General features: G+C 49.7%; 2 protein-coding genes across 5 annotated transcripts; one reads left to right on the plus strand and one right to left on the minus strand.

Moving 5' to 3' along the window:
- Positions 1-271: 271 nt before the first annotated feature.
- Positions 272-10,059, plus strand: mfn1a (mitofusin 1a). 3 transcript variants are annotated; one of them, XM_062403947.1, is made up of 18 exons: positions 272-374; positions 491-610; positions 882-1,017; positions 1,353-1,515; positions 1,589-1,713; positions 2,108-2,216; positions 2,296-2,403; positions 2,571-2,724; positions 3,358-3,425; positions 3,505-3,626; positions 3,701-3,827; positions 4,387-4,491; positions 4,646-4,748; positions 4,854-5,074; positions 5,148-5,270; positions 8,852-9,048; positions 9,131-9,260; positions 9,921-10,059. In XM_062403947.1, the coding sequence occupies exons 2-18, from the start codon at positions 496-498 to the stop codon at positions 10,017-10,019; spliced, it is 2,205 nt and encodes a 734-aa protein (XP_062259931.1). In that variant the 5' UTR covers positions 272-374; positions 491-495; the 3' UTR covers positions 10,020-10,059. The 3 variants fall into 3 exon arrangements, with proteins under 3 accessions (XP_062259931.1, XP_062259933.1, XP_062259932.1); XM_062403949.1 differs by having other exon boundaries at positions 5,148-5,249; positions 9,126-9,260; XM_062403948.1 differs by having other exon boundaries at positions 5,148-5,249.
- An 870-nt stretch (positions 10,060-10,929) lies between these two features.
- pex5lb (peroxisomal biogenesis factor 5-like b) lies at positions 10,930-25,361 on the minus strand. 2 transcript variants are annotated; one of them, XM_062403950.1, is made up of 14 exons: positions 25,163-25,361; positions 22,090-22,182; positions 21,034-21,148; positions 18,478-18,687; positions 18,168-18,288; positions 18,016-18,079; positions 14,388-14,486; positions 14,197-14,313; positions 13,762-13,905; positions 13,526-13,596; positions 13,233-13,445; positions 12,862-13,027; positions 12,566-12,723; positions 10,930-12,072 (listed from the first exon to the last, which is right to left on the minus strand). In XM_062403950.1, exons 1-14 carry the CDS (start codon positions 25,175-25,177, stop codon positions 11,874-11,876), a joined length of 1,785 nt encoding a protein of 594 aa, XP_062259934.1. In that variant the 5' UTR covers positions 25,178-25,361; the 3' UTR covers positions 10,930-11,873. The 2 variants fall into 2 exon arrangements, with proteins under 2 accessions (XP_062259934.1, XP_062259935.1); XM_062403951.1 differs by lacking the exon at positions 22,090-22,182.

Consider the following 25,361-nt stretch of genomic DNA (forward strand, 5'->3'; position numbering starts at 1 on the left):
CAGGTGAATTAGCTCTAAGTCCTGCTAAGAGGATCTCTCTGCACACACACACACACACACACTCACACACACACACACACTCACACACACACACACACACACTCACACACACACACACACACACACACACTCACACACACACACACACTCACACACACACACACACTCACACACACACACACACACACACACACACACACACACACACACACTCACACACTCACACACACTGTAAGCTGAGCTTTGTGTGTTAAGGATCAGTTGATGTGTGCTCGTCCATGTGTCGAGCAGAGGGAAGATGGGAGCTGACGGCCACCTGACAGAGACGAACCCCGAAACCACGAGTGACCTCTGACCCCGAGACACAAAACACGGTAAAAACTCACACACACGTTACACACAGCTATTGTCAATTTGTCCAAGAGTTTGTGTCGATGTCTGATCATCAAAATGTGTGTGTGTGTGTGTGTGTGTGTGTGTGTGTGGTCAGGTGTGATGGATGATGAGGATCCGTCTCCTTTGCGTCGTTTTGTTGAAGCGAAGCGTTCGATCACCTCCATCTTTGATCAGCTGCTGGACTTTGTGAAGGACGGCTCTGCATTTGTGGACGGTCAGACTCACACACACACATCCACACACACAAACACACACACACACACACACACACACACTCAAACACTTCACATGTTCCTGACATGTTACGTTCACTGTGACCTTTGACTTCTGATAACCCTCGAGGTGTTGTTGAGAATGAAGTGAAGAACCAGCCTCTGACCACCAGGGGTCGCTAGTGAGAACAATGCAAACGTGACTGATCAAAAATCGGAGTTAGTGTTGAATGTTGTGCGGTGACCTCACCTGTGTTGGCCGTGTGATGTCAGAGGCGTGGCGGGGCGACGACCTGGGCCCGGTGGCGCTGGAGGAGCAGAACCTGGACCTGCTGAGCTGCGTCTCCAAGCTGTGGACCATCAGGGACGTTCTGCTGCGGAGACACATGAAGGTGGCGTTCTTCGGCAGGTAGCTGAGAGAACGCTCCGTGAACACAACAAGACACATCACGGGTCATGAGTTTGTTTCCATCGTACCAGAACATGAACTTTTCATCACATTTTGGAAAATCTAAAAATAGAACAACATTTTTTGGGGGAGGTAATAAACGACAAAAACATTATAAAGTGATTCAGATTAGCATCATTACATTTCATTAGATCAAACTGACGCACAATAAGTTCATCAACCAGGAGGAACACACCAGAACAACAAGAATCAAGAAAGAACGATTCATGCATCAGATGTAGCAAGCTCTGTGATTGGCTGTCAGCTGGTCACGTGTTCATGTGTTTGATGTTAAGAACTAGTAACGGGAAAAGCACGGTGATCAACGCCATGCTGCGGGACCGGGTCCTGCCCAGCGGCATCGGCCACACCACCAACTGCTTCCTGAGCGTGGAGGGTGCCGACGGAGACGAGGCCTACCTCCACCCAGAGGCCTCCACCGAGAGGCGGAGCCTCACTGTACGTCCACTCATCAAGTGTCCAGAGGTCGAATGAATCTGTTGATGTCTGACGTCTCCGTCCTCGTCCACAGACGGTCAACCAGCTCGCTCACGCTCTCCACATGGATCCAACCCTAGAGTCCGGCAGCCTCGTCAAAGTGTTCTGGCCCAAGAGCTGCTGCGCCCTGCTGAGAGACGACCTGGTGCTGATGGACAGGTAACACTGTCCCTGTCTCTCTCTCTCTCTCTCTCTCTCTCTCTCTCTCTCTCTCTCTCTCTCTCTGTCTGTCCCTGTCTCTCTCTCTCTCTCTCTCTCTCTCTCTCTCCCTCTCTCTCTCTCTCTGTCCCTGTCCCTCTCTGTCTCTCTCTCTCTCTCTCTCCCTCTCTCTCTCCCTGTCTCTCTCTCTCTCTCTCCCTGTCCCTCTCTCTCTCCCTGTCTCTCTCTCTCTCTCTCTCCCTCTCTCTCTCTCTCTCTCTCTCTCTCTCTCTCCCTGTCCCTCTCTCTCTCCCTGTCTCTCTCTCTCTCTCTCTCTCTCTCTCTCTTTCTGAAGCCATGATGATCACTGCAGCAGAGACACTGAACCTGATGTCTTCTCTGAACTTTGACCCAGTCCTGGGACAGACGTGACTCTGGAGTTGGACAGCTGGATCGATAAGTTCTGTCTGGACGCCGACGTCTTTGTGCTCGTGGGAAACGCAGAGTCGACGCTGATGAACACGGTGAGCACCCCCCCCCCCACAGGACGACCTGTGAATGACAGGTGCATGTGAAGGACAAGGTGTCGTCTTCTGTTTTCAGGAGAAACTTTTCTTCCACAAAGTCAGTGAGAGAATCTCCAAACCGAACATCTTCATCCTGCTCAACAGATGGGACGCATCAGTGACCGAGCCCGAGTACATGGAGGAGGTGTGTGTGTGTGTGTGTGGGTGTGTGTGTGTTTCATTATGAATGAAGGAAAAAGTTCCTGAATCTGAATATTTTCATTTTGTTAGAAAGACATGACTTTCCACCAGTGTCACAGTAAACTGAGTCAGAGACATGAGACTGCAGCGTGTGTGCCCCCTGCTGTCCAGGTGAGGAAGCAGCACATGGACCGATGTGTGAGCTTCCTGGTGGAGGAGCTGAGGACGGTTGGTCTGGACGAGGCTCCGGGGAGGATCTTCTTCGTCTCTGCTAAAGAAGTCCTGAGCTCCAGGATGCAGCGAGCGCAGGGCATGCCTGAGACAGGTGAGACGGGTGAGACAGGTGAGACGGGTGAGGAGCTGATCGTCCTCAGATCAGCTGAAAGCTCTTTTATATCTGGAGGTTTAAGGGAGACATCTTCTGTGTGATTCTCATGGATCATGTGACGCTGTCCTCATCTCACAGGGGACATGTGAGACGAGGACACATTACATTACATCATTACATTACATGTCATTTAGCTGATGCTTTTATCCAAAGCGACTTACATTTTTAGAACACTCATCATTTTATGAGGGGCCATCTAGGGGTTCAGTATCTTGCCAAGGACACTTAGGCATGCAGATGGGATAGAGTGGGATTCGAACCGGCAACCTTCTTGTTGCAGAGCACCCGCACTATCCCCTAGGCCACGCTCTCCCCGCGCTGGAAGTCCGTCTGTGTATCAGAGTCACATTCATCACGTTTGTATGAATTTCAAAGACAAACCAGTTTTAGATCATTTAACATCTGTTAAAACAAACAGACTCTAAATTCATCTTAAACGTCTTCTGCCCTGCAGTGACAGCCCCTCACCAGGGGAGGGCGCTGCAGTTCCCTCCACACTTACCTCCAGAGCCTGACACCAGGTGACCCGACCTGACGTGGATCAGCTGAACTTCCTGTCTCCTCCTGCAGGTGGCGCTCTGGCTGAAGGCTTCCAGGACAGACTGAGGGAGTTCCAGAGGTTTGAGAGGACGTTCGAGGTGCGCAGCAGATTCAGGGTTTGCTCTGAGGCCGAGGCTTTGTGCCGACCTGTGACTGTGGTGACCTCTGACCCTGCAGGAGTTCATCTCCCAGTCTGCGGTGAAAACCAAGTTTGAGCAGCACACGGTGACGGGGCGGCAGATCACTGAGGACGTCACGGCTGTGATGGACGACATCAACATCGCCTCTGCCGACAGAAAGTGAGGGAGACGGCAAACTGTTTCATAATGTCCTCGTGTCTGACCTCTGACCTCTGACCTCTGACCTCTGTCAGGATCTGCTGCCTGGAGGAGCGTGAGGAGCGACGGGACCGGCTGGACTTTGTGCGAGGACAGATGAACCATCTGAGGGACAACGTCAGAGACAAGATCAAGACTCTGAGTGAGGGAGTCGCTGCCGAGGTGAAGGATCCTTCACAACACACTGTCCATAAAGATGGACGACATGGTAGCTCCTAAAGGTTAAGCTCAGACATACCAGTTGCATTGTGGGTAATAAACTCCTCCTCCTCCATGTTAGCAGATGGAACATGGACCAAACTAAAAACTCAAAGTAGAAGTTGAACAAATGTTTGTAAAGATTCAGATTGTTCTGATCTGATGTGTGTTCACGTTTCTCATCAGTTTAATTTGAATCAGTTATTGATGATTGACAGATGAGACTGACTCCTGATTGGCTGATGGCAGCTTTCATTTCTGAGATGTTTTACCTTCATTTGAGGAAACGTGTCACTGATCATCTTTATATAGAGTAACTTGTCTGTGTGTGTCTGTGTGTGTCTGTGTGTGTCTGTGTGTGTGTGTGTGTTTGTCTGTGTGTGTCTGTGTGTGTCTGTGTGTCTGTGTGTGTGTCTGTGTGTCTGTGTGTGTGTCTGTGTGTGTGTGTTTGTCTGTGTGTCTGTGTGTGTGTGTTTGTCTGTGTGTCTGTCTGTGTGTGTGTGTGTCTGTGTGTGTGTGTCAGGTGACCTCAGCGCTCTGGGATCAGACCTGCTCACTTCCTGTCCTGGTGGAGGAGTTCAGGTGTGACTTCAGTCCGACACATGAGAATCTGCAGATCTATAAAACCGTGAGTGAAACACGTTGTGACGATAACAAACGTTTTGATTGGTTACCGGAGTCAGAGGTGGCTAACACCACAAGAGGGCAGCGCTGAGTCACCTGCCTCCAGAGCAGGTGACTCAGCAGGTGAGTCATGTGATCAGTGGGCCGTCTCTTCTCAGAAGCTGCTGCAGCACGTGGAGGACCGGCTGGTCGGCTGCTTGGCTCATCGCTGCTCCCCCGGCGTCCTCAGAGACATCAGGGACGCCCAGAGACACATGACCGGTAACGGCAGCGTCTCACTTTGTCCTCAGACTCTGGAGGACGACCTGTGTCACATGATGAGGGTGTGGTTGACAGTTTCTTCTTTTGTTTCTGCTCCGTCCTCAGACAGCGTCCGTCCTCTGCTGTCTCTGTCCGTCCAGGAGCAGCTCTGCGCTCCGTCCTCCTGCTTCGAGCTGACCTTTGACCTCGGCCTCGCCGTCCTCTGTGCAGATTTTCAGGAGAACATCGAGTTCCAGTTCTCTCTGGGTTGGACCGCCCTCGTCTCTCGCTTCATCGGAGCCGCCAACGCCAAGCGAGCGCTGAGCGGCTGCGAGCCGCGGCCTCAGGTGAGATGTCTGAGGTTCGATCCCCGGCAGCTGTGTGTCGGTGTCGCTCTGTCCTAACTTTGTGTGTCTGCAGGACGCCTCCAGCTTCAAGGATGAGATGGTGCTGTCCATAGCAACAGGCCTTGTCTCTGTCACCGCCCGAGCCTCCATGACAGTCCTGGTGATCGGTGGAGTGGTACGCTACCTTGTGTCATGTGTGTGTCTCCGGTGTGAGTCTCCGGTGTGTGAGTCTCAGGTGTGTGAGTCTCCGGTGTGTGAGTCTCCGGTGTGTGTGTCTCAGGTGTGTGAGTCTCCGGTGTGTGAGTCTCCGGTGTGTGTGTCTCAGGTGTGTGTCTCAGGTGTGAGTCTCCGGTGTGTGAGTCTCCGGTGTGTGAGTCTCCGGTGTGTGAGTCTCCGGTGTGTGTGTCTCAGGTGTGTGTGTCTCAGGTGTGTGTCTCAGGTGTGAGTCTCCGGTGTGTGAGTCTCCGGTGTGTGTGTCTCAGGTGTGTGTGTCTCAGGTGTGTGTCTCAGGTGTGTGTCTCCGGTGTGTGTGTCTCAGGTGTGTGTCTCAGGTGTGTGTCTCAGGTCGTGTGTCTCCGGTGTGTGTCTCAGGTGTGTGAGTCTCCGGTGTGTGTCTCAGGTGTGTGTCTCAGGTGTGTGTGTCTCAGGTGTGAGTCTCAGGTGTGTGTGTCTCAGGTGTGTGTCTCAGGTGTGTGTCTCAGGTGTGTGAGTCTCAGGTGTGTGTCTCAGGTGTGAGTCTCAGGTGTGTGTGTCTCCGGTGTGTGAGTCTCCGGTGTGTGTGTCTCAGGTGTGTGTGTCTCAGGTGTGTGTGTCTCAGGTGTGTGTCTCAGGTGTGTGAGTCTCAGGTGTGTGTCTCAGGTTGTGTGTCTCAGGTTGTGTGTCTCAGGTGTGTGTCTCAGGTGTGTGTCTCAGGTGTGTGTCTCAGGTTGTGTGTCTCAGGTGTGTGTGTCTCAGGTGTGTGTCTCAGGTGTGTGTCTCAGGTTGTGTGTCTCAGGTGTGTGTGTCTCAGGTGTGTGTCTCAGGTGTGTGAGTCTCCGGTGTGTGAGTCTCCGGTGTGTGTGTCTCAGGTGTGTGTGTCTCAGGTGTGTGTCTCAGGTGTGTGTCTCCGGTGTGTGTCTCAGGTGTGTGTCTCAGGTGTGTGTCTCAGGTGTGTGTCTCAGGTGTGTGAGTCTCAGGTGTGAGTCTCAGGTGTGTGTGTCTCAGGTGTGTGTCTCAGGTGTGTGTCTCAGGTGTGTGAGTCTCAGGTGTGTGTCTCAGGTGTGAGTCTCAGGTGTGTGTCTCAGGTGTGTGTCTCCGGTGTGTGTCTCAGGTGTGTGTCTCCGGTGTGTGAGTCTCCGGTGTGTGAGTCTCCGGTGTGTGTGTCTCAGGTGTGTGTGTCTCAGGTGTGTGCCTCAGGTGTGTGTCTCCGGTGTGTGAGTCTCAGGTGTGTGTCTCAGGTGTGTGTCTCCGGTGTGTGTCTCCGGTGTGTGTGTCTCAGGTGTGTGTCTCAGGTGTGTGTGTCTCAGGTGTGTGTCTCAGGTGTGTGTCTCCGGTGTGTGTCTCCGGTGTGTGTCTCAGGTGTGTCTCAGGTGTGTGTCTCAGGTGTGTGTGTCAGGTGTGTGTCTCAGGTCGTGTGTCTCCGGTGTGTGTCTCAGGTGTGTGAGTCTCCGGTGTGTGTCTCAGGTGTGTGTCTCAGGTGTGTGAGTCTCAGGTGTGTGAGTCTCCGGTGTGTGTCTCAGGTGTGTGTCTCAGGTGTGTGAGTCTCAGGTGTGAGTCTCAGGTGTGTGTCTCCGGTGTGTGTCTCCGGTGTGTGTCTCAGGTGTGTGTCTCAGGTGTGTGTCTCAGGTCGTGTGTCTCCGGTGTGTGTCTCAGGTGTGTGAGTCTCCGGTGTGTGTCTCAGGTGTGTGTCTCAGGTGTGTGAGTCTCAGGTGTGTGTCTCAGGTGTGTGAGTCTCAGGTGTGTGTCTCAGGTGTGTCTCCGGTGTGTGTCTCCGGTGTGAGTCTCAGGTGTGTGTCTCAGGTCGTGTGCCTCAGGTGTGTGTCTCAGGTGTGTGTCTCAGGTGTGAGTCTCAGGTGTGTGAGTCTCAGGTGTGTGTCTCAGGTGTGTGTCTCAGGTGTGTCTCTCAGGTGTGTGAGTCTCAGGTGTGTGAGTCTCCGGTGTGTGTCTCAGGTGTGTGTCTCAGGTGTGTGAGTCTCAGGTGTGTGTCTCAGGTGTGTGTCTCAGGTGTGAGTCTCAGGTGTGTGAGTCTCAGGTGTGTGTCTCAGGTGTGTGTCTCAGGTGTGTCTCTCAGGTGTGTGAGTCTCAGGTGTGTGAGTCTCCGGTGTGTGTCTCAGGTGTGTGTCTCAGGTGTGTGAGTCTCAGGTGTGTGTCTCCGGTGTGTGTCTCCGGTGTGTGTCTCAGGTGTGTCTCAGGTGTGTGTCTCAGGTGTGTGTCTCAGGTGTGTGTCTCAGGTCGTGTGTCTCCGGTGTGTGTCTCAGGTGTGTGAGTCTCCGGTGTGTGTCTCAGGTGTGTGTCTCAGGTGTGAGTCTCCGGTGTGTGAGTCTCCGGTGTGTGAGTCTCCGGTGTGTGAGTCTCCGGTGTGTGTGTCTCAGGTGTGTGTGTCTCAGGTGTGTGTCTCAGGTGTGAGTCTCCGGTGTGTGAGTCTCCGGTGTGTGTGTCTCAGGTGTGTGTGTCTCAGGTGTGTGTGTCTCCGGTGTGTGAGTCTCCGGTGTGTGAGTCTCCGGTGTGTGTGTCTCAGGTGTGTGTCTCAGGTGTGTGTCTCCGGTGTGTGAGTCTCAGGTGTGTGTCTCAGGTGTGTGTCTCAGGTGTGTGTCTCCGGTGTGTGTGTCTCAGGTGTGTGTCTCAGGTGTGTGTGTCTCAGGTGTGTGTCTCAGGTGTGTGTCTCCGGTGTGTGTCTCCGGTGTGTGTCTCAGGTGTGTCTCAGGTGTGTGTCTCAGGTGTGTGTGTCAGGTGTGTGTCTCAGGTCGTGTGTCTCCGGTGTGTGTCTCAGGTGTGTGAGTCTCCGGTGTGTGTCTCAGGTGTGTGTCTCAGGTGTGTGAGTCTCAGGTGTGTGAGTCTCCGGTGTGTGTCTCAGGTGTGTGTCTCAGGTGTGTGAGTCTCAGGTGTGAGTCTCAGGTGTGTGTCTCCGGTGTGTGTCTCCGGTGTGTGTCTCAGGTGTGTGTCTCAGGTGTGTGTCTCAGGTCGTGTGTCTCCGGTGTGTGTCTCAGGTGTGTGAGTCTCCGGTGTGTGTCTCAGGTGTGTGTCTCAGGTGTGTGAGTCTCAGGTGTGTGTCTCAGGTGTGTGAGTCTCAGGTGTGTGTCTCAGGTGTGTCTCCGGTGTGTGTCTCCGGTGTGAGTCTCAGGTGTGTGTCTCAGGTCGTGTGCCTCAGGTGTGTGTCTCAGGTGTGTGTCTCAGGTGTGAGTCTCAGGTGTGTGAGTCTCAGGTGTGTGTCTCAGGTGTGTGTCTCAGGTGTGTCTCTCAGGTGTGTGAGTCTCAGGTGTGTGAGTCTCCGGTGTGTGTCTCAGGTGTGTGTCTCAGGTGTGTGAGTCTCAGGTGTGTGTCTCCGGTGTGTGTCTCCGGTGTGTGTCTCAGGTGTGTCTCAGGTGTGTGTCTCAGGTGTGTGTCTCAGGTGTGTGTCTCAGGTCGTGTGTCTCCGGTGTGTGTCTCAGGTGTGTGAGTCTCCGGTGTGTGTCTCCGGTGTGTGTCTCAGGTGTGTGAGTCTCCGGTGTGTGTCTCAGGTGTGTGTCTCAGGTGTGTCTCCGGTGTGTGTCTCCGGTGTGTGTCTCAGTTGTGTGTCTCAGTTGTGCGATGTCCTTGCAGGTGTGGCGCTCTGTGGGCTGGCGTCCTGTGGCTGTGTCTCTGTCTCTGTACGCTCTCCTGTACCTGTATGAGAAGCTGACCTGGACGGACTCGAGCAGGGAGCGCGTCCTGAAGCAGCAGTTTGTGGCGCACGCCGCTCGCCGCCTCAGGGCCGTGATCCCCGTCGTAAGCTCCGCCTGCAGCCGGCAAGTGTGCAAGTAAGCCCGCCCCCTAGCTGTCACTCACCCTGGCTCAGTCACTGTGACAGAATCTGAAAGCTGTGTTTGTGTCGGAGGGAAGTGGTGGCGGCGCTGGGCCGGTGGAGTCAGAGAGTGGACCTGAGAGAAGCCGAGCTGGAGGGACAGGTCCGCCAGCTGAGCCTCAGGATCCAGAGGCTGGAGAGCATCCAGAGGAGGTCCAAGGCCTTCAGGTCAGAGGTCACGCTCAGCCCCCAGCTCAGATCCGTATTCAAGATTCATTCATTTATTCTAGAGGAAGAGGAACCGAGAGCAGTACTGCAGCCAGCCACCAGGGGGTGTCAGATGATATGGGTTCACTTTTGGAAGCTGTCACGTGTCCGTCTTGCTTTAAGTTGGCGGTGGCTCCGCCCCTCAGAGGCGAGCTGTGGATTCTGAACATTCTGAGTTTTCACTGGTTTCCTGGTCCCTGTGTCTGGAGCCAGGATCTCAGTCCACATCCATCTTCAGTTTCTATCGATCTTTGTGGTTTTCTGCTCATGTTCATTTGGAATCGGACTTGTTTTCAAACCTCACTGTACACGTGTGTACTGATATGAAAATACAGTAGAAATGTGTTGTACCTGTTGAATTGTAAAGATAAGAAGATTAGTCGACTTCCTTCTTTACAGAGTGTGTGTTTTATTTCCTGCAGCTGGGGTTAGTGTTAACTGAAAGAGATCCTGGCCCCAGGAGAAGACTACAACTCCCATAATCCCACACTGCGCCACAACTATAACAAACTCCTGCTGTAGTTATTGTTCCGACTGAGAAGCCCCCTGGTGGCAGAAACATGACATGTTGGTGACAGTAGAACTACTGTAGATAAATAATATTAGTTTGTTTGTTGACAGGAACAGAGCCACAGAGCTGGAGACTCAGCTGGACTCCTTCTCTGCTCGGTACCTGCAGGGAAACTGAAGAATGACACCTGGACAATGATCTGCCGATGAGCAGCGCCCCCTGCTGGTAGAGTCCGGACCGTCTGCTCACACTGAGACGAGGAAGCTTCTCACAGGACCTGTGGTCGGACACCGTGTCCGCCTGTAGGGGGCGCACTGACCTGTTCTGTGACGTCACGGAATGAACCACTTCACATTGTGTGACTGTTGCATCCACATATTTTCATAAAATAGTTTTATCTCACAAAACTAGAAACTGTCAGTGAAACTCAGACGAGTTTAGGTCTTAAGTCAAAATACACAAGCACACAAGAAAGAAAACACACACACACAATTAAACACGTGGATGGTAATAAGCGACTAAAACTGCATGAACAATGTAAAATAAACTACAACTTAGTTTTTCTCTGGTTCACAAACAGACAATAATTAATTGATTGAGCAAGCAGCTGAGTTCCAGGCTGTCCCGTGGTTCTGTCCCGTGTTCTGTCCCGTGGTTCTGTCCCGTGGTTCTGTCCCCTGGTTCTGTCCCGTGGTTCTGTCCCGTGGTTCTGTCCCGTGGTTCTGTCCCGTGGTTCTGTCCCCTGGTTCTGTCCCCAATTAGCTCCTTTTGTTTGGATTGAGTAGTGACGTCAGAGGTTACCACAGTGTGTCCTCAGAGACAGTGTGTCCTCAGAGACAGTGTGTCCTCAGAGACAGTGTGTCCTTAGGGACAGATCATAATGGCAGATTCTGCAGCTTCTTCACTATAGAAACTAAAACTTAACAAATGTTTCGTCATTATATAAAAATAAAGACACATGAAACTCAACATTATGACTCTATATGCTTTAATACATTTTCTCAGCGACTATTAAAAATGTATAGTTGTGTTCACACATATGTGACGTTTACATTAATGTTTGTACATTTGTTTGCATGAGGAACAAAAAGAGATGATACTTGTTAGATTTTTATGAAATAAATGATATTTGATTAAAATGTTTGGAATTAAATCATTTGCTGTTTTTTGAATTATTCAAGAGATGATAGAAATATGATTTGCATATTTTCCAAATACAGTTTTATTGTGTATTAACATTTTCAATATATGTTTTAACTGATTTAAGGTATAAAATTAAAAAAAAAAATTCTATGGTTCAGTTTTAAATGTTCAGACAATAAAATATGTTGTAATGTATTGTCAAACAGTTTTCATATTTCAGCTTAAATGTGATTAAATATATTTTATCTGAGAAGAAGCAGGACAGACACTGGACCTTCAGAATAAAACAAAAGACAATGAAAAGCACGTAAATCAACAAAATGCTTGTGTTGAGCCGACAGTTATATTTACTACTTTATTTTGACAGTCTGCAGCCTCAGCAGTGATAACTTCCTCCTCCTCCTCCTCTTCATCACCGACTCCCTGAGCTTATCTTCATTCATCAGATGTTAAGGTCAAAGTAGTAAGGTTCAGATTTAAACTGAAAAATTTGATTTAAATAAATTCATGTTTTATTTGTCAGTGGTTACTCAAAGCTTTTATTGTGAACATGAGTCGACTTTCAAAGTAAAGTTTAAAATGAAATGATTTCGTTATGAGGTTAGGTTGAGTGTCCATATCTGCTCCTGTGATGTTATCAAGTGTCCACTCCCCGACATTCACATTCAACTAGAAACTGAGTCTGAACGTCTGATGAAGAGGTCGCCTTGGCTCCGACACGTTTACCCCTGAGACTGTGTTTTGTGGACGCAAACACCCCCCCCCGCCATGGTAGGGGGGGGGGTGACGAGGGAAGTTTGAGTGAACGATCCCTTTAAAACACTCTTATAAACAGGAAGCTAAAAGGTTGTGCTCTTTTATTTTGAAGGAGCTGTTACCGTTGTGCCTTGGTTTGGAACCAACCGGTTCCAGCTCCTCCGTCAGATGTCCCCCAGGTCGAAGGCCCTCATCAGAAGGTCCAGGTCCCCCACGTTGGCAGCCCGGAGCAGCTCTGGTTGGTCCATCATGGAGATGGCGATGCGCAGTGCCGCCCAGATGTTGGCCGACATCTGCTGGTGGCTGCAGCGCTGACTCCGCCTCTGCTGGTTCAGAGCTGTCAGGAAGTTACTGACCGCCTCCCTGCAGGACCAGGACCAGGACCAGGACCAGGACCAGGACAGATTACTTTCATCAAATCAAACTATATTAAACATTGTTTATTTATTCTAAGTCAAACAGTTAAATCATTTTTTCATACACACTCACCGGCCACTTTATTAGGCACACCTGTTTAATTGCTTGTTAACACAGATAGCTATCAGCCAATCACATGGCAGAAGAAGAAGGAGTCAGGGAGGAGGAGCAGGGAGCAGCTGTCTGTGGACACCACGTTAAGAACATGTCCTGTTCAGGCTCGTCCTGCTTCCGTCTCCATTTCACCTGTTGTTACTTTGATCTGCACCAAATCAGAGGAACTGGTCCAGAACCAGTGGTTCTCCTGATGGTCACCTTGATCCCCAGAGTTGAACTTTACACTGGGAACATTAAAGTTCCCTCATTTTACTGAGCTGTGTATACATATATATATATATATAAATAAGTGTGTGTGTGTGTACTGAAGCGGACGTGTCACCTGTGAGCTCCCAGGTTGATGCAGCTGATTCCCAGGTTGTATCTGGAGCGGATGAATCCCGGCTGCAGCTCCAGAGCGCGGCCGTACGCCTCCACCGCCTCCTCGCTGCGGTCCCCGTTCGCCAGCGTGGCTCCCAGACGGTTCCACAGCAGGTAGTCCTGAAGAGACACCGGACCGAGGTCATCGCCATGATGTCTTCAGAGGTCAGGGGACCAGTCTGACCTCACACCACAGGAACACACACCTAAGAGTGAGTGAGTGAGTGTGTGTGTGAGTGTGTGTGTGTGTGTGTGTACCTGTGGTCTGACGGACAGCGCTGCAGTAAAAGCCTCCACTGCTTTGTTAAAGTCGGAGCTGAGATTAAAGAGAACACCGAGTCCAGTCTGAAGATCTGGATCCACTGAGTCCAGATTCAACAGAACCGCTTCCTGGAAGAGGAGCAACACACTCTGCAGCTCACACCTACACACACACAGTATGCACACACACACACACACAATGGGTTATACGAAATGTTGGGTTAGGGTTCGAGCTCCAGACGCCTCGCTTGATAAGTGTCACAGTGTGGATGGAATCATCTCCAAGGTAACCACCAGAGAGGCTGCTGGGTAATGTAGTGTAGAGACATCAACAGGAACCTGTCGCTTCCTGTCTCAGGTGTTCATACCTGGCCCAGGTGAAGGTGTGGGGGCCCCTGCGTGGCGTGGCCGGTGAGCCCTGCAGGGGGCTCCTGTGCTCCAGGCCCAGGTGTTTGTACCGGGGGTTGTTCTGGATCCAGCGGCGCAGGGCGTCACACGCCTCCTGCTGGAGGCTGCTGTTAGTGAAGCTGACGGCTAGCGCCATGAGAGCCAGGAGGTTGTTGGGCTGGAGCTCCAGACACCTGCAGCAGGAGAGACAGGTGAGCTCTCCCCCGGAATCTGTCTCACATTATTTATAAGACCAGTTCTTAGGACCTCTCACCTCTGCAGGGACGCGATGGCGGCCTGCTCGTTCTCGTTCTCAGCCTGAGTCGTTCCCAGAAGCTGCCACGCCTGAAAACACACGAAGAAGAGTTGGCCGACGACTTGGCTCCGCCCCTCTCTCCACCAACACATTCACCAAAATATGGTCAGAGTGGATTTTATTGACCGACACTGACCAAGCACAGACGTACGTGTTGATATGAAATGATCCACAGATCTATGAGAGCATGTCACCTCAGAGTCCAGCGGGTCCTGCAGAATGGCGGCTTCCAGCAGCAGGACGGCGGCGTTCAGGTCCCCGTCCCGAGCTTTCTCCTGCCCCTCGGCGAAGGCGCTGGTCCACTCTCTGTACGGGTTGGTAGTGTTGAAGAAGTAACCCTGAACAAAACAAATCCACTTTGTGAATGAACACAAACACCAGAGGAGGTGTCCGTGATGTTTCAGGTTTTTAAAGATCACAACAAGATCTACAGGTTTACAGGTCCACAGGTCCACAGGTCCACAGGTCTACAGATCTACAGGTCTACAGGTCCACAGGTCTACAGGTCCACAGGTCTACAGATCTACAGGTCTACAGGTCCACAGGTCTACAGGTCCACAGGTCCACAGGTCCACAGGTCTACAGGTCTACAGGTCCATAGATCCACATGGACCAGTGCTTCCACTCACCTTCTCCACAGGGGGGCTGGGCGGGACCGGCTGAAGACCCTCAGACTCCTCCAGCCAGTTTCTCCGAGCGAGCTCCTCCCACTCGGCCTCCATCTTATCCCAGAACTCAGTGTCCGACTAAAACACACAGTGAGTGTGTGTCAGTGTGTGTCAGTGTGTGTCAGTGTGTGTCTGTGTGTGTCTGTGTGTACCTCCACAGCAGCCTTCGCTCTTACAAACTCGTCGTCCTGAGACTCGTTTGTGTTCAGAGCGCAACGAGTTCGTCTTCTCTGTCTGGACGCAGCACATTCCTAAAAACACGCCGACACACACATGAACACACAAACACACAAACACACGGATACATACACACACACACACACCTGTGAGAAACATTAAAGTTATGACAACGAATAAACTGAAGTTTTAACAATTAAAAATGTTCTTAACGTTTTAATGTTGTTTTACACTTCAGTGGGAGGAGTGGTTGTGCAGTAGTACTGCAGTGGGAGGACTGGTTGTGCAGTAGTACTACAGTGGGAGTACTGGCTGTGCATTAGTACTGCAGTGGGAGGACTGGTTGTGCAGTAGTACTGCAGTGGGAGGACTGGTTGTGCAGTAGTACTACAGTGGGGGTACTGGTTGTGCAGTAGACCTGCAGTGGGAGGAGTGGTTGTGCAATAGTACTGCAGTGGGAGGAGTGGTTGTGCAGTAGAACTACATTGGGAGTACTGGTTGTGCAGTAGTACTGCAGTGGGAGGACTGGTTGTGCAGTAGTACTACAGTGGGAGTACTGGTTGTGCAGTAGTCCTTCAGTGGGAGGACTGGTTGTGCAGTAGACCTACAGTGGGAGGACTGGTTGTGCAGTAGTTCTACTGTGGAAGTACTGGTTGTGCAGTAGTACTTCAGTGGGAGGAGTGGTTGTGCAGTAGTACTGCAGTGGGAGGACTGGTTGTGCAGTAGTACTGCAGTGGGAGGACTGGTTGTGCAGTAGTACTACAGTGGGAGTAATGGTTGTGCAGTAGTACTGCAGTGGGAGGACTGTTTGTGCAGTAGTCCTGCAGTTGGAGTACTGGTTGTGCAGTAGACCTGCAGTGGGAGGAGTGGTTGTGCAGTAGACCTGCAGTGGGATGTCTGGTTGTGCAATAGTACTGCAGAGGGAGTACTGGTTGTGCAGTAGTACTACAGTGGGAGTAATGGTTGTGCAGTAGTACTGCAGTGGGAGGACTGGTTGTGCAGTAGTACTTCAGTGGGAGGAGTGGTTGTGCAGTAGTACTACAGTGGGAGTAATGGTTGTGCAGTAGTACTGCAGTGGGAGGACTGGTTGTGCAGTAGTCCTGCAGTTGGAGTACTGGTTGTGCAGTAGACCTGCAGTGGGAGGAGTGGTTGTGCAGTAGTACTGCAGTGGGAGGACTGGTTGTGCAGTAGTACTGCAGTGGGAGGACTGGTTGTGCAGTAGTCCTGCAGTTGGAGTACTGGTTGTGCAGTAGTACTACAGTGGGAGTAATGGTTTTGCAATAGTACTGCAGAGGGAGGACTGGTTGTGCAGTAGTCCTGCAGTTGGAGTACTGGATGTGCAGTAGACCTGCAGTGGGAGGAGTGGTTGTGCAGTAGTACTGCAGTGGGAGGACTGGTTGTACAGTAAAACTACAGTGGGAGTACTGGTTGTGCAGTAGTACTGCAGTGGGAGGACTGGTTATGCAGTAGTACTACAGTGGGAGTACTGGTTGTGCAGTAGTACTGCAGTGGGAGGACTGGTTCTGCAGTAGAACTGCAGTGGGAGGACTGGTTGTGCAGTAGTCCTGCAGTTGGAGGAGTGGTTGTGCAGTAGTACTACAGTGGGAGTACTGGTTGTGCAGTAGACCTGCAGTGGGAGTACTGGATGTGCAGTAGACCTGCAGTGGGAGGAGTGGTTGTGCAGTAGTACTACAGTGGGAGTACTGGTTGTGCAGTAGACCTGCAGTGGGAGTACTGGATGTGCAGTAGACCTGCAGTGGGAGGAGTGGTTGTGCAGTAGTACTGCAGTGGGAGGACTGGTTGTGCAGTAAAACTACAGTGGGAGTACTGGTTGTGCAGTAGTACTGCAGTGGGAGGACTGGTTATGCAGTAGTACTACAGTGGGAGTACTGGTTGTGCAGTAGTACTGCAGTGGGAGGACTGGTTCTGCAGTAGAACTGCAGTGGGAGGACTGGTTGTGCAGTAGTCCTGCAGTTGGAGTACTGGATGTGCAGTAGACCTGCAGTGGGAGGAGTGGTTGTGCAGTAGTACTACAGTGGGAGTACAGGTTGTGCAGTAGACCTGCAGTGGGAGTACTGGATGTGCAGTAGACCTGCAGTGGGAGGAGTGGTTGTGCAGTAGTACTGCAGTGGGAGGACTGGTTGTGCAGTAAAACTACAGTGGGAGTACTGGTTGTGCAGTAGTACTGCAGTGGGAGGACTGGTTATGCAGTAGTCCTGCAGTTGGAGTACTGGATGTGCAGTATACCTGCAGTGGGAGGAGTGGTTGTGCAGTAGTACTGCAGTGGGAGGAGTGGTTGTGCAGTAGTACTACAGTGGGAGTACTGGTTGTGTAGTAGACCTGCAGTGGGAGTACTGGATGTGCAGTAGACCTGCAGTGGGAGGAGTGGTTGTGCAGTAGTACTGCAGTGGGAGGACTGGTTGTGCAGTAGTACTACAGTGGGAGTACTGGTTGTGCAGTAGTTCTACAGTGGGAGTACTGGTTATGCACTAGTCCTGCAGTGGGAGCACTGGTTGTGCAGTATTACTACAGTGGGAGTACTGGTTGTGCAGTAGTACTTCAGTGGGAGTACTGGTTGTGCAGTAGTCCTGCAGTGGGAGGACTGGTTGTGCAGTAGACCTGCAGTGGGAGGACTGGTTGTGCAGTAGACCTGCAGTGGGAGCACTGGTTGTGCAGTAGTCCTGCAGTGGGAGGACTGGTTGTGCAGTAGACCTGCAGTGGGAGGACTGGTTGTGCAGTAGTACTACAGTGGGAGTACTGGTTGTGCAGTAGACCTGCAGTGGGAGGACTGGTTGTGCAGTAGTACTACAGTGGGGGTACTGGTTGTGCAGTAGTCCTGCAGTGGGGGTACTGGTTGTGCAGTAGTCCTGCAGTGGGAGGACTGGTTGTGCAGTAGACCTGCAGTGGGAGGAGTGGTTGTGCAGTAGTACTGCAGTGGGAGGACTGGTTTCGCAGTAGTACTACAGTGGGAGTAATGGTTGTGCAGCTGGTCCTGTGGTGCAGACACAACAACCTAGAGCTGAACACGCTTAAAACCGTGGAGATGACAGTGGCCTTCAGGAGGAGCCCCCCAGCACTGCACCCCCTCAACATACTCAACAGAACTGTGCTGGCTGTGGAATCGTTCCCGTTTCTGGGATCCACAATCTCCCGGAACCTGAAGTGGGAACCCACCATCTACACAATCCTCAAGAAGGCCCAGCAGAGGTTGTACTTCCTGCGCCAGCTACAGATTCTCCCCCCTCGATGTCTCACTTCTGAACAGCCAACCCACTGTGGCACTGTGCAATAACTCTGGATCCTTCTAATAACCACTGTACAGTTACTCCCGAAATTATATTATATTGTATATAATATATATTATAATTATATTTAATTATGTTTACTTATTTCACCCTCACTGTATAATTGTAATACGCACACCTGCACTTCTTTTCTTAGACCGTTGCACTGTTTGTATTGTTTGTATTGTTTGTATTGTTTGGTTTTGTTTGTTTTGTGTATTCTGTGTAAGCACACTGAGACCCACTTTACAGAGTCAAATTCCCTGTTTGTGTTAACTAACTTGGCCAATAAACCTGGTTCTGGTTCTGGTTGTAGTACCTGTGGTGACGAGTTGAGGCTGTGGACGCTCTTCGTCCCTGGATCAGTTTTAAACTCTGCAGACCTGCAGCAGGAACATAAAGAGCTGCTGTTAGCGTTAGCGCCCCCCGGAGGCGGCAGTGATCACTCCAGCAGAGATAAGGATTTTTTACCACAGCAGTTCACTGGAGGAGTGAAGGGAGGTGCATCTCTTCTCATGTCTCCTCCTGTGTCCTCCGTCCTCCACGTCCAGGTTCACCTCTTCCCATTTGTCCAGAGGAGACGAAAGACTGACTGTAACCATGACAACGACGCCATGCCCAGGATGAGAGTGTTGTTCATGTTTCAATAAACAGTGATAAAGATGATTGAAGGACGCTGGTGAGACAGGAAGTAACTCTCATCAGAGTAAAAGCTCAGATTAAAAAGCTTTTAACAAGATGAGCAACAACTGGGGGGGGGGGGGGGGGGGGGTTGGCTTACCTGAGTCCAGTGACACCCGCTCCGGTGTCCTGGGACGGACGGGCAGGTGATCCACCTCCACCTGGATAAGCTCCGTCTCCTCAGGACACGCTCGCCGTCGAGGACTCATCGAGCTGCCCTTCCTCCTCAGAGGACGACTCCTCCTCCTCCCCCCACTGACCTCCCCCGGCTCGCTGAGGTCCACCAGGTTCAGAGCTGTGGCCAGAACTCCTGGACAGGAGGACGGACAGGAGGAAGAACAGTAGGATGGAAGGAGGAGGGACAGGAGGAGGGACAGGAGCAGGGACAGGAGGAAGTACAGAAGGACGGACAGAGGAAGGACAGGAGGATGGACAGGTGGACGGACAGAGGAAGGACAGGAGGACGGACAGGAGGACGGACAGGAGGAAGGACAGGAGGAAGGACAGGAAGAGGGACAGGAAGAGGGACAGGAGGAAGTACAGAAGGACGGACAGAGGAAGGACAGGAGGATGGACAGGTGGACGGACAGGAGGAAGGACAGGAGGAGGGACAGGAGGATGGACAGGAGGAAGGACAGGAGGAGAGACAGGAGTGATAGGAGGAGGGACAGGAAAAGGGACAGGAGGAATGATAGGAGGAGGGACAGGAGGAGGGACAGGAGGACAGACAGGAGGATGGACAGGAGGAGGGACAGTGAGCAAATGCTAGTTTTAATATCTTATCTTACTCCTTCATGGGCCCGGTTGGCCTCTGTGAAGAAATCAGTCTATAAATCATGTCCTCAGATGATGGACTTGTCTCTGTCCTGGTCCTGTTGGATCTTAGTTCAGCATCTGACCCCACAGATCATAGCATTCTGTTACAGAGACTGGAACCACATGTTGGGACCAGAGGAACATTAGACTGGTTTAAATCATATTTATCACATAGATTTCAGTTCATGTTAACACTGACTCCTCCATGCACACACAGGTTGGTCATGGAGCTCCACAGGGTTCTGTCCCAGGACCGATGCTCTTCACCTTATATCTGCTCCTTTAGGCCACATCCTCAGAAAGCCCCTCGTCCACGTCCACTGTGACGCAGACGACACCCAGCTGTACATATATGAAGCTGATGAATCGAATCACTTAGTCCGACTTCAGGAACAAGTCTCTAGGACAGCTTTCTTCCACCTGCATAGTAATATGAACATGAGGAACATCCGGTCTCAGAAGGAAGCTAAGAAATTCGTCCACTTGTTCCCTCGAGACTGGACCAGTGTTAGTCTTTATTATCAGGACGTCCCAGTGAGTCTGTGAGAGGCTCCAGTTGGTCCAAGACGCTGCAGCACGAGAGCTGACAGGAACCAGAAGAGATCATCTCACTGCTCTGAGCTTCTCTGCACTGGCTCCCTGTGGAACTCTGAATATCAAGATCCTGCTCCTCACATAGAAAGATCTGACCGATCAAACCCTTCATGAATCAACGAGCTCATAACACTGTCCTGTCCTGATAGATCACTGTCTGTCTGTCTGTCTCATTAAATAAATAAATTAAGTTCACTGCTCATTGACTGTGACCGTTTTGAACTGGTATTCATATCAATTATTAATATGTCCAATAATCAATGAAAGAACCTGATGAGATTGGATCAGAACAGCAACAACGTCCACAGACTGGAGGCCACATGGATGAATGGATACGAGCTGCAGCGGTGACCTTCATCACGCTGACACTCCACCACAGCTTGGTTCTGATTTCAGCTGCGTCTCAGTTACAGAAACACAGAGAAGGTCAGAGGTGTGAATAACAGACGCTGCAGGAGACAGATGGTCATGGAGCAGGAAGGAGGTCGGCCAAGGACAGGAAGTCAGAGACAAGTGAGGAGGACACAGGAAGTTAGAAAACAACAGAGTGAGGAAAGGAGGAGGAGAAGGAGCATGAGCCAGCAGCTGATCTGATTGGCTCTCTGTACACATGTGTATCCTATAGGTTGGAAACACAGATCTTGTGGTGATTGCGTCATTTGCAGTAGTGATCAGGGAGTTAAACTCTTCTCAGACTCCAGGTCAGATTCAGAGTTTGTGTTTCACAGCTGAACAACTCAGCAGCAGGTTCACTGATTCACTGATTCACTCAGTGATCAGTGGAGGATCCTCTGCTGTTCACATTGCTCCTGGATTTACACTTTAAACAGGAGCTCAGGAGGAGAAACTGAGTGTGATCCTCCAGAGAAGATCCACAGAACTGAGGAGCTCAGTCTGCGAGAAGCTACAGCCTCAGCTGTCAATCAATATCAAAAACTGATTCAAACCAAACTGTTCAGAAACATGTGAACAAACGTCAGTGAGATGAGAACGAGTTGAAACGACAGAAACATCTTTAACATTTATTTAACGTCTACTTTTAATTTATTATTTTTGGTCCTTGTCCCATCTGCTAACATGGAGGAGGTTAATGAGCTATACTGCAGCCAGACACCAGGGGGCGATGAAGATGATTTGGCTCCAGTTTTAGGAGCCATTGTTTCATTCCTTTGTTTACAGCATGTGGATTGTGTGTGTGTGTGTGTGTGTGTGTGTGTGTGTGATCATTAGTGAGTCAGGACTCAACCTGCTGTGTTGGAGGTGAGAGGTCGGGAGGAGGCGGCGTCACCACGGCTCTCTGACAGGAAGTCATCGATGGAGGGACTCAGCAGGGGGCGACTCTCCTGCTGCTCGCCGACCAGCTGCAGAGAAACGAGAAGACGTGACCGAGACACTGAGCAGGACGGAGACCATCAGTTCATCCTGACCCGCCCTCATATTTAAAGAACAGTTAAAACATTTCGACTGAATTGACTATGATCACTTCCTACTTTTTCAAAGTAAAAGCAGCTGAAATGACAGTGAACTCAGTGATGAACAGACAACTGTAGGAAACTTAACACCATGAGGTTTCTACATGAAGTTCTGCAGTAGATGAAAGTCTGATATGAAACCAGGTGAGAAACCGTTTCAGGTTGAAACACCTGACGCTTGTCGACACACCTGGTGGCCAGTCTGACACGCCCCCTAACATCCAAGTGAGAGCAGAGGCCGACAGCCAATCAGAACAGAGGAGACCAGCTGATCTGTCAGACTTTGTGATGTGAGCAGCAGACAGGAAGTCAAGTTTGAATTCTGCTGAAGAGGTCACATGGTTTTGTTTACATCACATCAACAACTGAGCATCTCTGGAGCTCAGTGCAGGTCTGAAAGAAGCTTTGAGGTAACTACTTCCTGCTAGTTACTGAAAGGAATTCTGGGAAATGTAGGACAAAGTGCAACCTTTAATTCAGTGGTTCAGGCTGAGGCCTGATTCTCACTGATTACAGACTGTGCGTGTCTGTCTGTGTGCGTGTTTCCTAATCCAATAGGTTGTGTACGTCCACATGTCCACTGGAATAAGTTTGTGTTTAATCCTGTGAAACATCGAAGACACAAAGCAGAAGGTTCCAGAAGACGGGCTGGAGTGAGACAAGGTGAGATCACAGCTCCAGTCTCACTCAGAGTCACTCCAAGGTATTCATTATTATCAGTATCATGAATCAACTAAAAATAGATCTTTTAAGTTCAGGAAAAACAAGAAGAAATAAAAAGTGAATCTCCGGTAGTGCCACAAACAAACAAGCGTGGTCGTCATGCCAACCTTGGTTGTCACGGTGAGGCGGGGGTTTCCTTCAGAGGCCTCGTTACCAGGACGCTCCTTCAGCACCATGGCAACGACCCTTTCACCTGTGCCCTACAACAGGTGGATTGACAGGTGGATTGACAGGTGGATTGACAGGTGGATTGACAGGTGGATTGACAGGTGGATTGACAGGTGGATTCACTCTGAGAACTTCTTCTTCTGGTGTTATCAGGCTCAGCTCGTCTGACAGAAAACGTTTACGTGTGTTTCTGTGGAGACGAACTGACGATGACCTCATCCAGAAATAAACAGAATAGATCCTGACGTGATAAAAAGAGAATAATGAGTTTCCATTGTAACAACACGGTTCCACCACGTGAACGTCATGGATCCTGAGGCAACTCTTCATTTTCTATATAAAACCAACATTCTGGTTTCTTCACATACATGTTCTGTACTCGTTCTGTAAACATGTTTGATGACTCATCGTGTGTCCCGAGGTTTCTGGAATCTTAGGTTCCTCCCGTGAAAATGATTCTGACAGTTAGCGCCCGGTGCACCGGGACGCTGTGGCCTCCATGTGCAACACGGGGATCAAACCTGTGACGTCCAACCAACACAAACACACACACACGGATGAACCATGAAACACACTCTCACTCCAGTTTCCTCTGTCACAGGTTTAGCCTAGCTTAGCATAAACGGTTTTGTGGTTTTGTATTTATATAGAGCTTTTCTAGTCTTGATGACTCAAAGCTCTTTACAGTTCAGATTTACATTTACACACATTCACTCAGTGCATCTATACGCATCACTTGGTTATTCTATGGGGGGGCCATGCAGGGTTCAGCATCTTGCCCAAAGGACACTTCGGCATGCAGATGGGTCAGAACTGGGGATTGAACTGCCGACCTTCAGGTTGGAGGACGACCACTCAACCCCTCAGCCACAGCCGCCCTTGAAACAGCTGCTAGCCAGTGCTGTGCTAGCATAAACAGCTGCTAGCATAAAGGATCAAGATACAAGGAAATGCTCTACATCGAGATATGATCCATATACAAACATCTGGATCCAACAACACAATCTACACACAATGATCCAGATATGTGACAGAACCTTGTTACGAGGGTCTAGATATACAAGATGTTCAGAATACCAGGATGAGATCCAGATTCAAGGACAAATATTCAAACATAGGCACAATGGTCCAGGAAAAAAAACAAAACACGTACACGGATCTAGATCCAATCACACAATAGATAAAAGGGTCTAGATCAGATCAGAAATCCAGATAGAAGGATCTAGATCAGATCATATGATCCAGATGTGCTCCAGACACAAACTGTAAATGTAGATACAGGAACACAGTCTACTGTAGATACTAAAGGCTCAGAGTGGGTTTAATAAAATAACTGATTTAGTTCTTCTATTGAAACTCCGAGCCGTCCTGTGTAGCTCTGCAGCGCCACCACACAGATGTGACAGTTACTGCAGCTGGGAGGTTCCACGGTTCAGTCGAGACAGACGTGTGTTTTCAGAACGTCAGTGAACGCAGCACGACGAGTTCATCAATAAAACATCAGCCACAGTTTTATTATCAGAACGAGTAAAACACGTGATCTGTGACGAGAAGCAATATGACATGTCCGATTCAACACGCTACTGATGAGCCGCGAGTGCTTCATCATTAATCCATGACAGTGAAGTCGATCGATTCAAAACCAAAGAGTTCACTGATGTCAAATTAAATCAATGATACAGAGATTTGCAAATGGAGGGATGGAAGTAACGAGGGACAGTTACTCACATTCCATTTGTAATTACATGTTATTTGTATATCTTGGTTTTCTGTTTCTTCAGGATGAAGAAAAAACAAACTGAAACAAACGTTCTCTCTCACTCTCTAATTCCTCACTGTCACAGTGTCGCTCGTCCAGCTCATCTGGGTGTGTGTGTGTATGTGTGTATGTGTGTGTGTGTGTGTGTGTGTGTGTGTTGTTGCTGGAGATGCTGTCGGACTAAAAATAACCTGCTGAGCAAACAGTCCTCCATCCTCCCAACGGAGCTGCTGCTTTAAATCACACTGAGAGGTCCTGACTCACACTCTAATACTAATACGAAGAATTATACTATAAATACTAATAGTATTGACGGTATCATTACTGATCCTGACCCTTACACAGTGAATATAAATGTACTGAGATCGAATAAATAAACCACGTTCACATTAAGGTCAGGTCAAATATCTGTTCCCTGATGAAACTGTAACCAACACATTCGATCATGAAGTTTATGTATCTGGAAATATTTAAATTCAAAATCAAAGATGAATATCAATGTGAGACTGAAATGAATAGATTGATCTTTTTACTGCTTTACGGTAACTGAGTGAAGAAAAACTTCCTGGATTTGCCCCTGAACAGACATGTATGTATGTTTCAATAACAACCACTTTTCTGTGTTTTGCTGAAAAACACGTATTAAATCTGAGTTTAAAGTGTTGATGATTCAGATGTCAGAAATAAATCATGGGGATGAAGCTGAGCCGAGGTCGACTGTGACTGACGGAGAAGATTTGACCCCAGGATGTTCAGATATTTATAATCCGACAGCTTCATTGTAATTAAACTTGTATGATAGAGTTTCCCCTGAGACTCAGTCACACTGTAAATACAGAACAAGACAAAATGCCCATATATATAAAAATATATATATAAATACACACAGTGACTGATCATCTTTATATCATTTATGATTAGAACATAGAACATGTTATTTAATCATGTATGATCATGTGATTAGAACATGTATGATGATGTATGCACATGTTATTTGATCATGTATGAACATGTATGAACAAGTGATTAGAACATATGATTTGATCATGTATGAACATGTGATTAGAACATGTATGATGATGTATGAACATATGATTTGATCATCTATGAACATGTGATTTGCTGATGTATTATCATGTATGAACATGTATGAACATGTGATTAGATCATGTATGAACATGTAATATGATCATGTGTGACATGGGTTAAAGTGTGTGATGTGTTCAGGTGTCAGGTGGAAACAGAAGACTCACCTGGACCTGGTACATGTCTCAGATCAGCGGGACGCAGGTGGAGCTGCAGCCGCCAGGAGTCCACCGCAGCCTGGGTCCGCTGAACGGCGCCGCTCGGTTCTTAAAGCCCCAGGTCTGAGCTCCAGGTCCCGGTCCTCTTTGTCCCGTCACCGGAGCTGCGGACGCGTCGGGGTCCGGTTATCATGTCGCGGTGTTCCGG

The sequence above is a fragment of the Platichthys flesus genome, chromosome 14 (genome assembly GCF_949316205.1).
Source record: "Platichthys flesus chromosome 14, fPlaFle2.1, whole genome shotgun sequence".
NCBI lineage: Eukaryota > Metazoa > Chordata > Actinopteri > Pleuronectiformes > Pleuronectidae > Platichthys > Platichthys flesus.